Genomic DNA, 18,697 nt, shown 5'->3' on the forward strand with positions numbered 1-18,697 from the left:
TATGAATGCTGAATACGAATCTGTTGTGAAAATCTAAAAATTCGTATAATTAGTCGAGTAATTAGCATTTAAATTTTACCATAATTAGTCCAGGTGCTAATTAAACGGTTAATATTATGAATTACAGTCTTTTGACTCCAAATACTTAAATCCCATATAAAACAACATCTATACACAGATTTTCATGAAAATCTGAGGAAGTTGAAAATCTGAGTAAAAAAAAATGCAAGGCTATAGCCTTGGATTTTTCTTGATTTTTTTTGAAAAATAGATTTTCCTTAAATTCTCAGCATAGATACTTTTATGAATGCTGAATACGAATCTGTTGTGAAAATCTAAAAATTCGTATAATTAGTCGAGTAATTAGCTTTTAAATTTTACCATAATTAGTCCAGGTGCTAATTAAACGGTTAATATTATGAATTACAGTCTTTTGACTCCAAATACTTAAATCCCATATAAAACAACATCTATACACAGATTTTCATGAAAATCTGAGGAAGTTGAAAATCTGAGTAAAAAAAAATGCAAGGCTATAGCCTTGGATTTTTCTTGATTTTTTTGAAAAATAGATTTTCCTTAAATTCTCAGCATAGATACTTTTATGAATGCTGAATACGAATCTGTTGTGAAAATCTAAAAATTCGTATAATTAGTCGAGTAATTAGCTTTTAAATTTTACCATAATTAGTCCAGGTGCTAATTAAACGGTTAGTATTATGAATTACAGTCTTTTGACTCCAAATACTTAAATCCCATATAAAACAACATCTATACACAGATTTTCATGAAAATCTGAGGAAGTTGAAAATCTGAGTAAAAAAAAATGCAAGGCTATAGCCTTGGATTTTTCTTGATTTTTTTTGAAAAATAGATTTTCCTTAAATTCTCAGCATAGATACTTTTATGAATGCTGAATACGAATCTGTTGTGAAAATCTAAAAATTCGTATAATTAGTCGAGTAATTAGCTTTTAAATTTTACCATAATTAGTCCAGGTGCTAATTAAACGGTTAATATTATGAATTACAGTCTTTTGACTCCAAATACTTAAATCCCATATAAAACAACATCTATACACAGATTTTCATGAAAATCTGAGGAAGTTGAAAATCTGAGTAAAAAAAAATGCAAGGCTATAGCCTTGGATTTTTCTTGATTTTTTTGAAAAATAGATTTTCCTTAAATTCTCAGCATAGATACTTTTATGAATGCTGAATACGAATCTGTTGTGAAAATCTAAAAATTCGTATAATTAGTCGAGTAATTAGCATTTAAATTTTACCATAATTAGTCCAGGTGCTAATTAAACGGTTAATATTATGAATTACAGTCTTTTGACTCCAAATACTTAAATCCCATATAAAACAACATCTATACACAGATTTTCATGAAAATCTGAGGAAGTTGAAAATCTGAGTAAAAAAAAATGCAAGGCTATAGCCTTGGATTTTTCTTGATTTTTTTGAAAAATAGATTTTCCTTAAATTCTCAGCATAGATACTTTTATGAATGCTGAATACGAATCTGTTGTGAAAATCTAAAAATTCGTATAATTAGTCGAGTAATTAGCTTTTAAATTTTACCATAATTAGTCCAGGTGCTAATTAAACGGTTAGTATTATGAATTACAGTCTTTTGACTCCAAATACTTAAATCCCATATAAAACAACATCTATACACAGATTTTCATGAAAATCTGAGGAAGTTGAAAATCTGAGTAAAAAAAAATGCAAGGCTATAGCCTTGGATTTTTCTTGATTTTTTTTAAAAATAGATTTTCCTTAAATTCTCAGCATAGATACTTTTATGAATGCTGAATACGAATCTGTTGTGAAAATCTAAAAATTCGTATAATTAGTCGAGTAATTAGCTTTTAAATTTTACCATAATTAGTCCAGGTGCTAATTAAACGGTTAGTATTATGAATTACAGTCTTTTGACTCCAAATACTTAAATCCCATATAAAACAACATCTATACACAGATTTTCATGAAAATCTGAGGAAGTTGAAAATCTGAGTAAAATCTTGATTTTTTTAAAAAATAGATTTTCCTTAAATTCTCAGCATAGATACTTTTATGAATGCTGAATACGAATCTGTTGTGAAAATCTAAAAATTCGTATAATTAGTCGAGTAATTAGCTTTTAAATTTTACCATAATTAGTCCAGGTGCTAATTAAACGGTTAGTATTATGAATTACAGTCTTTTGACTCCAAATACTTAAATCCCATATAAAACAACATCTATACACAGATTTTCATGAAAATCTGAGGAAGTTGAAAATCTGAGTAAAAAAAAATGCAAGGCTATAGCCTTGGATTTTTCTTGATTTTTTTGAAAAATAGATTTTCCTTAAATTCTCAGCATAGATACTTTTATGAATGCTGAATACGAATCTGTTGTGAAAATCTAAAAATTCGTATAATTAGTCGAGTAATTAGCATTTAAATTTTACCATAATTAGTCCAGGTGCTAATTAAACGGTTAATATTATGAATTACAGTCTTTTGACTCCAAATACTTAAATCCCATATAAAACAACATCTATACACAGATTTTCATGAAAATCTGAGGAAGTTGAAAATCTGAGTAAAAAAAAATGCAAGGCTATAGCCTTGGATTTTTCTTGATTTTTTTGAAAAATAGATTTTCCTTAAATTCTCAGCATAGATACTTTTATGAATGCTGAATACGAATCTGTTGTGAAAATCTAAAAATTCGTATAATTAGTCGAGTAATTAGCTTTTAAATTTTACCATAATTAGTCCAGGTGCTAATTAAACGGTTAGTATTATGAATTACAGTCTTTTGACTCCAAATACTTAAATCCCATATAAAACAACATCTATACACAGATTTTCATGAAAATCTGAGGAAGTTGAAAATCTGAGTAAAAAAAAATGCAAGGCTATAGCCTTGGATTTTTCTTGATTTTTTTTGAAAAATAGATTTTCCTTAAATTCTCAGCATAGATACTTTTATGAATGCTGAATACGAATCTGTTGTGAAAATCTAAAAATTCGTATAATTAGTCGAGTAATTAGCTTTTAAATTTTACCATAATTAGTCCAGGTGCTAATTAAACGGTTAGTATTATGAATTACAGTCTTTTGACTCCAAATACTTAAATCCCATATAAAACAACATCTATACACAGATTTTCATGAAAATCTGAGGAAGTTGAAAATCTGAGTAAAAAAAAAATGCAAGGCTATAGCCTTGGATTTTTCTTGATTTTTTTGAAAAATAGATTTTCCTTAAATTCTCAGCATAGATACTTTTATGAATGCTGAATACGAATCTGTTGTGAAAATCTAAAAATTCGTATAATTAGTCGAGTAATTAGCATTTAAATTTTACCATAATTAGTCCAGGTGCTAATTAAACGGTTAATATTATGAATTACAGTCTTTTGACTCCAAATACTTAAATCCCATATAAAACAACATCTATACACAGATTTTCATGAAAATCTGAGGAAGTTGAAAATCTGAGTAAAAAAAAAATGCAAGGCTATAGCCTTGGATTTTTCTTGATTTTTTTAAAAAATAGATTTTCCTTAAATTCTCAGCATAGATACTTTTATGAATGCTGAATACGAATCTGTTGTGAAAATCTAAAAATTCGTATAATTAGTCGAGTAATTAGCTTTTAAATTTTACCATAATTAGTCCAGGTGCTAATTAAACGGTTAGTATTATGAATTACAGTCTTTTGACTCCAAATACTTAAATCCCATATAAAACAACATCTATACACAGATTTTCATGAAAATCTGAGGAAGTTGAAAATCTGAGTAAAAAAAAAATGCAAGGCTATAGCCTTGGATTTTTCTTGATTTTTTTAAAAAATAGATTTTCCTTAAATTCTCAGCATAGATACTTTTATGAATGCTGAATACGAATCTGTTGTGAAAATCTAAAAATTCGTATAATTAGTCGAGTAATTAGCATTTAAATTTTACCATAATTAGTCCAGGTGCTAATTAAACGGTTAATATTATGAATTACAGTCTTTTGACTCCAAATACTTAAATCCCATATAAAACAACATCTATACACAGATTTTCATGAAAATCTGAGGAAGTTGAAAATCTGAGTAAAAAAAAATGCAAGGCTATAGCCTTGGATTTTTCTTGATTTTTTTGAAAAATAGATTTTCCTTAAATTCTCAGCATAGATACTTTTATGAATGCTAAATACGAATCTGTTGTGAAAATCTAAAAATTCGTATAATTAGTCGAGTAATTAGCTTTTAAATTTTACCATAATTAGTCCAGGTGCTAATTAAACGGTTAGTATTATGAATTACAGTCTTTTGACTCCAAATACTTAAATCCCATATAAAACAACATCTATACACAGATTTTCATGAAAATCTGAGGAAGTTGAAAATCTGAGTAAAAAAAAAATGCAAGGCTATAGCCTTGGATTTTTCTTGATTTTTTTGAAAAATAGATTTTCCTTAAATTCTCAGCATAGATACTTTTATGAATGCTAAATACGAATCTGTTGTGAAAATCTAAAAATTCGTATAATTAGTCGAGTAATTAGCTTTTAAATTTTACCATAATTAGTCCAGGTGCTAATTAAACGGTTAGTATTATGAATTACAGTCTTTTGACTCCAAATACTTAAATCCCATATAAAACAACATCTATACACAGATTTTCATGAAAATCTGAGGAAGTTGAAAATCTGAGTAAAAAAAATGCAAGGCTATAGCCTTGGATTTTTCTTGATTTTTTTAAAAATAGATTTTCCTTAAATTCTCAGCATAGATACTTTTATGAATGCTGAATACGAATCTGTTGTGAAAATCTAAAAATTCGTATAATTAGTCGAGTAATTAGCATTTAAATTTTACCATAATTAGTCCAGGTGCTAATTAAACGGTTAATATTATGAATTACAGTCTTTTGACTCCAAATACTTAAATCCCATATAAAACAACATCTATACACAGATTTTCATGAAAATCTGAGGAAGTTGAAAATCTGAGTAAAAAAAAATGCAAGGCTATAGCCTTGGATTTTTCTTGATTTTTTTGAAAAATAGATTTTCCTTAAATTCTCAGCATAGATACTTTTATGAATGCTGAATACGAATCTGTTGTGAAAATCTAAAAATTCGTATAATTAGTCGAGTAATTAGCTTTTAAATTTTACCATAATTAGTCCAGGTGCTAATTAAACGGTTAATATTATGAATTACAGTCTTTTGACTCCAAATACTTAAATCCCATATAAAACAACATCTATACACAGATTTTCATGAAAATCTGAGGAAGTTGAAAATCTGAGTAAAAAAAAATGCAAGGCTATAGCCTTGGATTTTTCTTGATTTTTTTGAAAAATAGATTTTCCTTAAATTCTCAGCATAGATACTTTTATGAATGCTGAATACGAATCTGTTGTGAAAATCTAAAAATTCGTATAATTAGTCGAGTAATTAGCTTTTAAATTTTACCATAATTAGTCCAGGTGCTAATTAAACGGTTAGTATTATGAATTACAGTCTTTTGACTCCAAATACTTAAATCCCATATAAAACAACATCTATACACAGATTTTCATGAAAATCTGAGGAAGTTGAAAATCTGAGTAAAAAAAAAATGCAAGGCTATAGCCTTGGATTTTTCTTGAATTTTTTTGAAAAATAGATTTTCCTTAAATTCTCAGCATAGATACTTTTATGAATGCTGAATACGAATCTGTTGTGAAAATCTAAAAATTCGTATAATTAGTCGAGTAATTAGCTTTTAAATTTTACCATAATTAGTCCAGGTGCTAATTAAACGGTTAGTATTATGAATTACAGTCTTTTGACTCCAAATACTTAAATCCCATATAAAACAACATCTATACACAGATTTTCATGAAAATCTGAGGAAGTTGAAAATCTGAGTAAAAAAAAATGCAAGGCTATAGCCTTGGATTTTTCTTGATTTTTTTGAAAAATAGATTTTCCTTAAATTCTCAGCATAGATACTTTTATGAATGCTGAATACGAATCTGTTGTGAAAATCTAAAAATTCGTATAATTAGTCGAGTAATTAGCTTTTAAATTTTACCATAATTAATCCAGGTGCTAATTAAACGGTTAGTTATGAATTACAGTCTTTTGACTCCAAATACTTAAATCCCATATAAAACAACATCTATACACAGATTTTCATGAAAATCTGAGGAAGTTGAAAATCTGAGTAAAAAAAAATGCAAGGCTATAGCCTTGGATTTTTCTTGATTTTTTTGAAAAATAGATTTTCCTTAAATTCTCAGCATAGATACTTTTATGAATGCTAAATACGAATCTGTTGTGAAAATCTAAAAATTCGTATAATTAGTCGAGTAATTAGCATTTAAATTTTACCATAATTAGTCCAGGTGCTAATTAAACGGTTAATATTATGAATTACAGTCTTTTGACTCCAAATACTTAAATCCCATATAAAACAACATCTATACACAGATTTTCATGAAAATCTGAGGAAGTTGAAAATCTGAGTAAAAAAAAATGCAAGGCTATAGCCTTGGATTTTTCTTGATTTTTTTTAAAAAATAGATTTTCCTTAAATTCTCAGCATAGATACTTTTATGAATGCTGAATACGAATCTGTTGTGAAAATCTAAAAATTCGTATAATTAGTCGAGTAATTAGCATTTAAATTTTACCATAATTAGTCCAGGTGCTAATTAAACGGTTAATATTATGAATTACAGTCTTTTGACTCCAAATACTTAAATCCCATATAAAACAACATCTATACACAGATTTTCATGAAAATCTGAGGAAGTTGAAAATCTGAGTAAAAAAAAATGCAAGGCTATAGCCTTGGATTTTTCTTGATTTTTTTTAAAAATAGATTTTCCTTAAATTCTCAGCATAGATACTTTTATGAATGCTGAATACGAATCTGTTGTGAAAATCTAAAAATTCGTATAATTAGTCGAGTAATTAGCATTTAAATTTTACCATAATTAGTCCAGGTGCTAATTAAACGGTTAATATTATGAATTACAGTCTTTTGACTCCAAATACTTAAATCCCATATAAAACATCTATACACAGATTTTCATGAAAATCTGAGGAAGTTGAAAATCTGAATAAAAAAAAATGCAAGGCTATAGCCTTGGATTTTTCTTGATTTTTTTAAAAAAATAGATTTTCCTTAAATTCTCAGCATAGATACTTTTATGAATGCTGAATACGAATCTGTTGTGAAAATCTAAAAATTCGTATAATTAGTCGAGTAATTAGCATTTAAATTTTACCATAATTAGTCCAGGTGCTAATTAAACGGTTAATATTATGAATTACAGTCTTTTGACTCCAAATACTTAAATCCCATATAAAACAACATCTATACACAGATTTTCATGAAAATCTGAGGAAGTTGAAAATCTGAGTAAAAAAAAATGCAAGGCTATAGCCTTGGATTTTTCTTGATTTTTTTGAAAAATAGATTTTCCTTAAATTCTCAGCATAGATACTTTTATGAATGCTGAATACGAATCTGTTGTGAAAATCTAAAAATTCGTATAATTAGTCGAGTAATTAGCTTTTAAATTTTACCATAATTAGTCCAGGTGCTAATTAAACGGTTAGTATTATGAATTACAGTCTTTTGACTCCAAATACTTAAATCCCATATAAAACAACATCTATACACAGATTTTCATGAAAATCTGAGGAAGTTGAAAATCTGAGTAAAAAAAAATGCAAGGCTATAGCCTTGGATTTTTCTTGATTTTTTTGAAAAATAGATTTTCCTTAAATTCTCAGCATAGATACTTTTATGAATGCTGAATACGAATCTGTTGTGAAAATCTAAAAATTCGTATAATTAGTCGAGTAATTAGCTTTTAAATTTTACCATAATTAGTCCAGGTGCTAATTAAACGGTTAATATTATGAATTACAGTCTTTTGACTCCAAATACTTAAATCCCATATAAAACAACATCTATACACAGATTTTCATGAAAATCTCAGGAAGTTGAAAATCTGAGTAAAAAAAAATGCAAGGCTATAGCCTTGGATTTTTCTTGATTTTTTTGAAAAATAGATTTTCCTTAAATTCTCAGCATAGATACTTTTATGAATGCTGAATACGAATCTGTTGTGAAAATCTAAAAATTCGTATAATTAGTCGAGTAATTAGCTTTTAAATTTTACCATAATTAATCCAGGTGCTAATTAAACGGTTAGTTATGAATTACAGTCTTTTGACTCCAAATACTTAAATCCCATATAAAACAACATCTATACACAGATTTTCATGAAAATCTGAGGAAGTTGAAAAACTGAGTAAAAAAAAATGCAAGGCTATATATATAGCCTTGGATTTTTCTTGATTTTTTTTAAAAAATAGATTTTCCTTAAATTCTCAGCATAGATACTTTTATGAATGCTGAATACGAATCTGTTGTTAAAATCTAAAAATTCGTATAATTAGTCGAGTAATTAGCTTTTAAATTTTACCATAATTAGTCCAGGTGCTAATTAAACGGTTAGTATTATGAATTACAGTCTTTTGACTCCAAATACTTAAATCCCATATAAAACAACATCTATACACAGATTTTCATGAAAATCTGAGGAAGTTGAAAATCTGAGTAAAAAAAAAATGCAAGGCTATAGCCTTGGATTTTTCTTGATTTTTTTGAAAAATAGATTTTCCTTAAATTCTCAGCATAGATACTTTTATGAATGCTGAATACGAATCTGTTGTGAAAATCTAAAAATTCGTATAATTAGTCGAGTAATTAGCTTTTAAATTTTACCATAATTAGTCCAGGTGCTAATTAAACGGTTAATATTATGAATTACAGTCTTTTGACTCCAAATACTTAAATCCCATATAAAACAACATCTATACACAGATTTTCATGAAAATCTGAGGAAGTTGAAAATCTGAGTAAAAAAAAATGCAAGGCTATAGCCTTGGATTTTTCTTGATTTTTTTGAAAAATATATTTTCCTTAAATTCTCAGCATAGATACTTTTATGAATGCTGAATACGAATCTGTTGTGAAAATCTAAAAATTCTTATAATTAGTGGAGTAATTAGCATTTAAATTTTGCCATAATTTGTCCAGGTGCTAATTAAACGGTTATTATTATGAATTACAGTCTTTTGACTCCAAATACTTAAATCCCATATCAAAAAACATCTATACACAGATTTTCATGAAAATATGAGGAAGTTGAAAATCTGAGTAAAAAAAAAAAATTCAAGGCTATAGCCTTGGATTTTTCTTGATTTTTTGAAAAATAGATTTTCCTTAAATTCTCAGCATAGATACTTTTATGAATGCTGAATACGAATCTGTTGTGAAAATCTAAAAATTCGTATAATTAGTCGAGTAATTACCATTTAAATTTTACCATTAGTCCAGGTGCTAATTGAACGGTTCATATTATGAATTACAATCTTTTGACTCCAAATACTTAAATCTCATATAAAACAACATCTATACACAGATTTTCATGAAAATCTGAGGAAGTTGAAAATCTGAGTAAAAAAAAAATGCAAGGCTATAGCCTTGGATTTTTCTTGATTTTTTTGAAAAATAGATTTTCCTTAAATTCTCAGCATAGATACTTTTATGAATGCTGAATACGAATCTGTTGTGAAAATCTAAAAATTCGTATAATTAGTCGAGTAATTAGCATTTAAATTTTACCATAATTAGTCCAGGTGCTAATTAAACGGTTAATATATGAATTACAGTCTTTTGACTCCAAATACTTAAATCCCATATAAAACAACATCTATACACAGATTTTCATGAAAATCTGAGGAAGTTGAAAATCTGAGTAAAAAAAAAAATGCCTTGGATTTTTCTTGATTTTTTTGAAAAATAGATTTTCCTTAAATTCTCAGCATAGATACTTTTATGAATGCTGAATACGAATCTGTTGTGAAAATCTAAAAATTCGTATAATTAGTCGAGTAATTAGCTTTTAAATTTTACCATAATTAGTCCAGGTGCTAATTAATCGGATAATATTATGAATTACAGTCTTTTGACTCCAAATACTTAATTCCCATATAAAAGAACATCTATACACAAATTTTCATGAATATCTGAGGAAGTTGAAAATCTGAGTAAAAAAAAAATGCAAGGCTATAGCCTTGGATTTTCTTGATTTTTTTTGAAAAATAGATTTTCCTTAAATTCTCAGCATAGATACTTTTATGAATGCTGAATACGAATCTGTTGTGAAAATCTAAAAATTCTTATAATTAGTCGAGTAATTAGCTTTTAAATTTTACCATAATTAATCCAGGTGCTAATTAAACGGTTAGTTATGAATTACAGTCTTTTGACCTGAAATACTTAAATCCCATATAAAACAACATCTATACACAGATTTTCATGAAAATCTGAGGAAGTTGAAAATCTGAGTAAAAAAAAATGCAAGGCCTTGGATTTTTCTTGATTTTTTTTGAAAAATAGATTTTCCTTCAATTCTCAGTATAGATACTTTTATGAATGCTGAATACGAATCTGTTGTGAAAATCTAAAAATTCGTATAATTACTCGATTAATTAGCTTTTAAATTTTACCTTAATTAGTCCAGGTGCTAATATTAACCGTTTAATTAGCACCTGGACTAATTATGGTAAAATTTAAATGCTATTTACTCGACTAATTATACGAATTTTTAGATTTTCACAACAGATTCGTATTCAGCATTCATAAAAGTATCTATGCTGAGAATTTAAGGAAAATCTATTTTTCAAAAAAATCAAAAATCCAAGGCTATAGCCTTGCATTTTTTTTTTTACTCAGATTTTCAACTTCCTCAGATTTTCATGAAAATCTGTGTATAGATGTTTTTCTATATGGGATTTAAGTATTTGGAGTCAAAAGAGTGTAATTCATAATATTAACCGTTTAATTAGCACCTGGACTAATTATGGCAAAATTTAAATGCTAATTACTCGACTAATTATACGAATTTTTAGATTTTCACAACAGATTCGTATTCAGCATTCATAAAAGTATGTATATACAGCTGAGAATTTAAGGAAATATATATTTCTCAATAAAATCAAGAAAAATCCAAGGCCTTGCATCTTTTTTGCTCAGATTTTTAACTTCCTCAGATCGTAATAAATATCTGTGTATAGATGTTATTTTATATGGTATTTAAGTATTTGGAGTCAAAAGACTATAATTCATTATATTAACCGGTTAATTAGCACAAGGAGTAATATGATAAAATCTAAATGCTAATTACTCGAGTAATTATACGAATTTTTTGAGATTTTGATCACAGATTCTTATTCAGCTTTCATCAAAGTATCTATGCTGAGAATTGAAGGAAAATCAATTTTTCAAAAAAAATCAAGAAAAATCCTAGGCTATAGCCTTGCATTTTTTTTTACTCAGATTTTCAACTTCCTCAGATTTTCATGAAAATGTGTGTATAGATGTTATTTTATATGGTATTTAAGTATTTGGTGTCAAAACACTTTAATTTATGATATTAACCGTTTAATTAGCACCTGGACTAATTATGGTAAAATTTAAATGCTAATAACTCGACTAATTATACGAATTTTTAGATTTTCACAACAGATTCGTATTCAGCATTCATAAAAGTATCTATGCTGAGAATTTAAGGAAAATCTATTTTTCAAAAAAATCAAGAAAAATCCAAGGCTTGCATTTTTTTTACTCAGATTTTCAACTTCCTCAGATTTTCATGAAAATCTGTGTATAGATGTTGTTTTATATGGGATTTAAGTATTTGGAGTCAAAAGACTGTAATTCATAATATTAACCGTTTAATTAGCACATGGACTAATTATGGTAAAATTTAAAAGCTAATTACTCGACTAATTATACGAATTTTTAGATTTTCACAACAGATTCGTATTCAGCATTCATAAAAGTATCTATGCTTAGAATTGAAGGAAAATCTATTTTTCAAAAAAAATCAAGAAAAATCCAAGGCTGTAGCCTTGCATTTTTCTTTTACTCAGATTTTCAACTTCCTCAGATTTTCATGAAAATCTGTGTGTAGATGTTGTTTTATATGGTATTTAAGTATTTGGAGTCAAAAGACTAATTCATGATATTAACCGGTTAATTAGCACCAGGACTAATATGATAAAATTTAAACGCTAATTACTCGAGTAATTATACGAATTTTTAAATTTTGACAACAGATTCCTATTCAGCATTAATAAAAGTATCTATGCTTAGAATTGAAGGAAAATCTTTTTTTCAAAAAAATCAAGAAAAATCCAAGGCATGTAAAAAAAAAAAAAAAAACTCAGATTTTCAACTTCCTCAGATTTTCATGAAAATGTGTGTATAGATGTTATTTTATATGGTATTTAAGTATTTGGTGTCAAAACACTTTAATTCATGATATTAACCGTTTAATTAGCACCTGGACTAATTATGGTAAAATTTAAATGCTAATAACTCGACTAATTATACGAATTTTTAGATTCTCACAACAGATTCGTATTCAGCATTCATAAAAGTATCTATGCTGAGAATTGTAGTAAAATCTATTTTCAAAAAAAATTAAGAAAAATCCAAGGCCATATAGCCTTGCATTTTTTTTTACTCAGATTTTCAACTTCCTCAGATTTTCATGAAAATCTGTGTATAGATGTTGTTTTATATGGGATTTAAGTTTTTGGAGTCAAAAGACTGTAATTCATAACTAACCGTTTAATTAGCACCTGGACTAATTATGGTAAAATTTGAAAGCTAATTACTGGACTAATTATACGAATTTTTAGATTTTCACAACAGATTCGCATTCAGCATTCATAAAAGTATCTATGCTGAGAATTTAAGGAAATTCTATTTTTCAAAAAAATCAAGAAAAATCCAAGGCTGTAGCCTTGCATTTTTTTTTTACTCAGATTTTCAACTTCCTCAGATTTTCATGAAAATCTGTGTATAGATGTTGTTTTATATGGGATTTAAGTATTTGGAGTCAAAAGACTGTAATTGATGATATTAACCGGTTAATTAGCACCAGGACTAATATGATAAAATTTAAACGCTAATTACTCGAATAATTATACGAATTTTTAGATTTTGACCACAGATTCGTATTCAGCATTCATGAAAGTATCTATGCTGAGAATTGAAGGAAAATCTATTTTTCAAAAAATCAAGAAAAATCCATTGCATTTTCTTTACTCAGATTTTCAACTTCCTCAGATTTTCATGAAAATCTGTGTATATGTGTTATTTTACATGTTATTAAAGTATTTGCAGTCAAAAGACTGTAATTCATGATATTAACCGTTTGATTAGCACCTGGACTAATTATGGTAAAATTTAAATGCTAATTACTCGATTGATTATACGAATTTTTACATTTTCACAACAGATTCGTATTCAGCATTCATAAAAGTATCTATGCTGAGAATTTAAGGAAAATCTATTTTTCAAAAAAATCAAGAAAAATCCCAGGATATAGCCTTGCATTTTTTTTTTTTTTACTCAGATTTTCAACTTCCTCAGATTTTCATGAAAATCTGTGTATAAATGTTGTTTTATATGGGATTTAAGTATTTGGAGTCAAAAGACTGTAATTCATAATAATAACCGTTTAATTAGCACCTGGACTAATTATGGCAAAATTTAAATGCTAATTACTCGACTATTTATACGAATTTTTAGATTTTCACAACAGATTCGTATTCAGCATTCATAAAAGTATCTATGCTGAGAATTTAAGGATAATATATTTTTCAAAAAAATCAAGAAAAATCTAAGGCCTTGCATCTTTTTTGCTCAGATTTTTAACTTCCTCAGATCGTAATAAGTATCTGTGTATAGATGTTATTTTATATGGTATTTAAGTATTTGGAGTCAAAAGACTGTACTTCATTATATTAACCGTTTAATTAGCACAAGGACTAATGATAAAATATAAACGCTAATTACTCGAGTAATTATAATAATTTTTAGATTTTGACCACAGATTCGTATTCAGCATTTATAAAAGTATCTATGCTGAGAATTGAAGGAAAATCAATTTTTCAAAAAAAATCAAGAAAAATCCAAGGCCTTGCATTTTTTTTTACTCAGATTTTCAACTTCCTCAGATTTTCATGAAAATGTGTGTATACATGTTATTTTATATGGTATTTAAGTATTTGGTGTCAAAACACTTTAATTCATGATATTAACCGTTTAATTAGCACCTTGACTAATTGTGGTAAAATATAAATGCTACTTACTCGACTAATTATAAGAATTTTTACATTTTCACAACAGATTCGTATTCAGCATTCATAAAAGTATCTATGCTGAGAATTTAAAGAAAATCTATTTTTCAAAAAAATAAAAAAAAAATCCAAGGCTATAGCCTTGCATTTTTTTTTTACTCAGATTTTCAACTTCCTCAGATTTTCATGAAAATCTGTGTATAGATGTTGTTTTATATGGGATTTAAGTATTTGGAGTCAAAAGACTGTAATTCATGATATTAACCGGTTAATTAGCACCAGGACTAATATGATAAAATTTAAACGCTAGTTACTCGACTAATTATACGAATTTTCATGAAAATCTGAGGAAGTTGAAAATCTGAGTAAAAAAAATGCATTTTTCTTGATTTTTTTTGAAAAATAGATTTTCCTTAAATTCTCAGCATAGATACTTTTATGAATGCTGAATACGAATCTGTTGTGAAAATGTAAAAATTCTTATAATTAGTCGAGTAAGTAGCATTTATATTTTACCACAATTAGTCAAGGTGCTAATTAAACGGTTAATATCATGAATTAAAGTGTTTTGACACCAAATACTTAAATACCATATAAAATAACATGTATACACACATTTTCATGAAAATCTGAGGAAGTTGAAAATCTGAGTAAAAAAAAAATGCAATGAATTTTTCTTGATTTTTTTTGAAAAATAGATTTTCCTTAAATTCTCAGCATAGATACTTTTATGAATGCTGAATACGAATCTGTTGTGAAAATCTAAAAATTCGTATAATTAGTCGAGTAATTAGCATTTAAATTTTACCATAATTAGTCCAGGTGCTAATTAAACGGTTAATATCATGAATTACAGTATTTTGACTCCAAATACTTAAATACTATGTAAGATAACATCTATACAGAACTGTTCATGAAAATCTGAGGAACTTGAAAATCTGACCAAAAAAAAAATGCAAGGCCTTGGATTTTTCATGATTTTTTTTTTTTTAATAGATTTTCCTTGAATTCTCAGCATAGATACTTTTATGAATGCTGAATACGAATCTGTTGTTAAAATAAAAAAATTCGTATAATTACTCGAGTAATTAGCATTTAGATTTTACCATAATTAGTCCAGGTGCTAATTAAACGGTTAATATTATGAATTACAGTATTTTGACTCCAAATACTTAAATACCATATAAAATAACATCTATACACAGATTTTCATGAAAATCTGAGGAAGTTGAAAATCTGAGCAAAAAAATGCAAGGCCTTGGATTTTTCTTGATTTTTTGAATAAATAGATTTTCTTGAAATTCTCAGCATAGATACTTTTATGTATGCTGAATACGAATCTGTGGTCAAAATCTAAAAATTCGTATAATTACTCGAGTAATTAGCATTTAAATTTTACCATAATTAGTCCAGGTGCTAATTAAACGGTTAATATTATGAATTACAGTCTTTTGATTCCAAATACTTACATACCATATGAAATAATATCTGTACACAGATTTTCATTAAAATCTGACCAAAATAAAATGCAAGGCCTTGGATTTTTCTTGATTTTTTTGAAAAAATAGGTTCTCCTTCCGAAGCTCACTTGCTCTTACCACTCTCTTCACCCCATCATTCTCTCTTTTTTTCTGAAAACCTCTACCAATCTTCACCTTCACCTCCACAAGATAATGATCAGACATCCCTTCAGTTGCACCTCTCAGCACATTAACATCCAAAAGTCTCTCTTTCATGTGCCTATCAATTAACACATAATCCAATAATGCTGTCTGGCCATCTCTCCTACTTACAAATACCCCAGAACCTCCGTCACCTCCATTCTTTGGTATGATGTGTTCTTAGAATACATAAATTCCTTTGATTGCAAGTGCTTATATCATCCAAGATGTGAACATTCATATATTCTTAGAAGTAATGCACTGTATATATTCTGAAGTTCAACATCACAAATATTTCTTGTAAACACTGAAAAAAAGAAACAAAAATGGAAATCTACTTTGTGTTCTACTTATCTTCTGTTATGTATGAAGAAAATACTCATTAGATGTTAGTCATATGCAAGCAAACTTAAGACCAACTATTTTAACAGGTTTTCCTGCTGGCAGGACGAAAACGAAAGAAGTCAACCACGTCTAACTACTTAATCTCAGCGGATCCAACAGACCTTTCACGGGGAGGAGAATCTTTTTGTGGTAAACTGCGATCCAATTTATTAGGAACACAGTTTACGATATTTGATGGGGGTGAGGGTCGCAAGAAGGCTCTCTCTTCTACCACAACCACAGAAAAACCCAGCTCAAGACAGGAGCTGGCTGCTGTAATTTATGTAAGCAGAACTTACACTTAGATTTCATGGTAATTTTAGTGATACTATACTGTGTTTTAGTATTGCTCTTTTTGTTAGCTTTTCAAGTAATTATCTAAGCTTCATAATTCAACTTTCTGTTGAGTGAGGAAATGCAGAGTAACTTTAGATATATCATAGGGAGATATGATTATAAACAACTACAGTTCTGATAATTTGTAGTAATATGGGGTGACCCACTCTAGAAGTGTTTCCCTAATTGAAGAGAATATGCAGTACACTGCATGTGTGACCCACATAGATGTGCTGTTTACTAGTTCCTAGCTATCTGTCTATCAATATCTCTGATGCCTATTCCCTCTGGGAGCCCTCTCAAGGGGTGTGACCATGGCAGAATGGTCTCCATAACTGGTGAACTTCATTGGCAGTTCCTAGCCTTTATGCCCTCCTGTTTACAGGCCACTAGGAGAGGTGTAATTCTAGTTCACTGTTTTCAAAGGCTCCTTCTGAATGTTGCTACCAATTGTTTCTACTTAAAGTGTCTATCTAATGTTCCTGCTGAATGACCCAACCTACTACTTCTACATAATGCTCCCTTCTAATGTTCTTACCAACTGCTTCATTCCAATGTTTCTTCCTAATTCTCATTTCTGATGTTCTTACCACCTGCTTTTATATATTGCTCCTATGAGTTTGCCAAAAGGCAGGTTGAGTGCTTAGCACCCACCACAGGAAAGTCTAGAGTTATGAATAATGAGCTGTGTGGATTAAGTGTTGTCAAGCATTATGTGTGGCAAGGAGAGACTGTATGTTTTGGACAGAATGCCAGCTGTCCACAAGTGAGTGAGGCAGAAAGAAATGACTGCCCCATAGGTCAAAGGAGTACATTTGGACAACCACTGAAGTACTGGCTCACTATTTGCTGTAATTTTATATGCTTAAAAGGATAATGTAGTAAACACAAAAGTAAAGGCATTCAGGAAAAATTGTAAAGTATAAAACAAATAAATCCAGTAGTGGTACAAACATGGCTTTAAATAACAGTGCACATGTGTATTTTTTCACTAACGGGGCCATGCACGATGTGCCATATCACTCTCAGTGTATAGTAAATCAAGATGCAAAAAGAACATCATTGATAGGTACACACTATGCTAAGAAAGCTGGACAAATTCACACAGCAGTAAAAGTATTTCACATTGTCACTATAACCTACTTACTAACTGAATCACTTTGTTCCAGAATATGTGCCCTAATCTTCCCCATGTTATCGCAATATTTCACAGCATATATTTTAAGGTATTTAAAATCACCTTGAGGGTGAGAGTCAACTCACCAGCTTCAGAATACTCAAATTTCCACCAGTTTCAGATTTCTTTAAAAGTTGTTTCTCACTAAAGTTCAATCGTGACTCAGATCTTTGTTTCTGACACTGATGATTTTGCTTGGCACAAAATACCACCAGAAAAGTACTTTGATCCAGAAAATTTTGCAAAAACAGTATAACTATCAATGAAATTCTACACAGAGCACAAAGCAGTATGGAACCTGAGTTGGTTGAACTTTGCATCCTACTCCCAAAATTTTGTAACTTGCCGCTGAGTAACAATATGGTAATGCAGTGCAGTACTTTAACAGTAGTTACAGTGTTTCATTTATTCAAAATTTGCAGGATAATTTTCTTGATGATATATTTATTACCAAACTTTACCAAACTCAGTCACCAGCAGAAGCTGGTGACTGAGTTTGGTAAAGTGTGTGAAAGAAGAAAGCTGAGAGTAAATATGAATAAGAGCAAGGTTATTAGGTACAGTAAAGGTTGAGGGACAAGTCAATTGGGAGGTAAGTTTGAATGGAGAAAAACTGGAGGAAGTGAAGTGTTTTAGATGTCTGGGAGTGGGTTTTGCAGTGGATGGAACCATGGAAGTGGAAGTGAATCATAGGGTGGGGGAGGGGGCGAAAGTTCTCGGAGTGTTGAAGAATGTGTGGAAGTCGAGAACATTATCTCGGAAAGCAAAAATGGGTATGTTTGAAGGAATAGTGGTTCCAACAATGTTATATGGTTGTGAGGCATGGGCTATGGATAGAGTTGTGCGGAGGAGGGTGGATGTGCTGGAAATGAGATGTTTGAGGACAATATGTGGTGTGAGGTGGTTTGATCAAGT

General features: G+C 28.8%; 1 protein-coding gene across 1 annotated transcript in view; it reads left to right on the forward strand.

The window, feature by feature from the left end:
* The window catches only part of ktub (Tub domain-containing protein ktub), a 599,936-nt gene that overhangs the window by 570,944 nt on the left and 10,295 nt on the right, over window positions 1-18,697 (forward strand). The window contains exon 9 of the mRNA XM_071661614.1: window positions 16,317-16,553. Within this exon, the coding sequence (XP_071517715.1) occupies window positions 16,317-16,553 (237 nt within the window). The remainder of the gene's footprint in view (window positions 1-16,316; window positions 16,554-18,697) is intronic.

Source organism: Panulirus ornatus, chromosome 1 (assembly GCF_036320965.1).
Source record: "Panulirus ornatus isolate Po-2019 chromosome 1, ASM3632096v1, whole genome shotgun sequence".
NCBI classification, from domain to species: domain Eukaryota; kingdom Metazoa; phylum Arthropoda; class Malacostraca; order Decapoda; family Palinuridae; genus Panulirus; species Panulirus ornatus.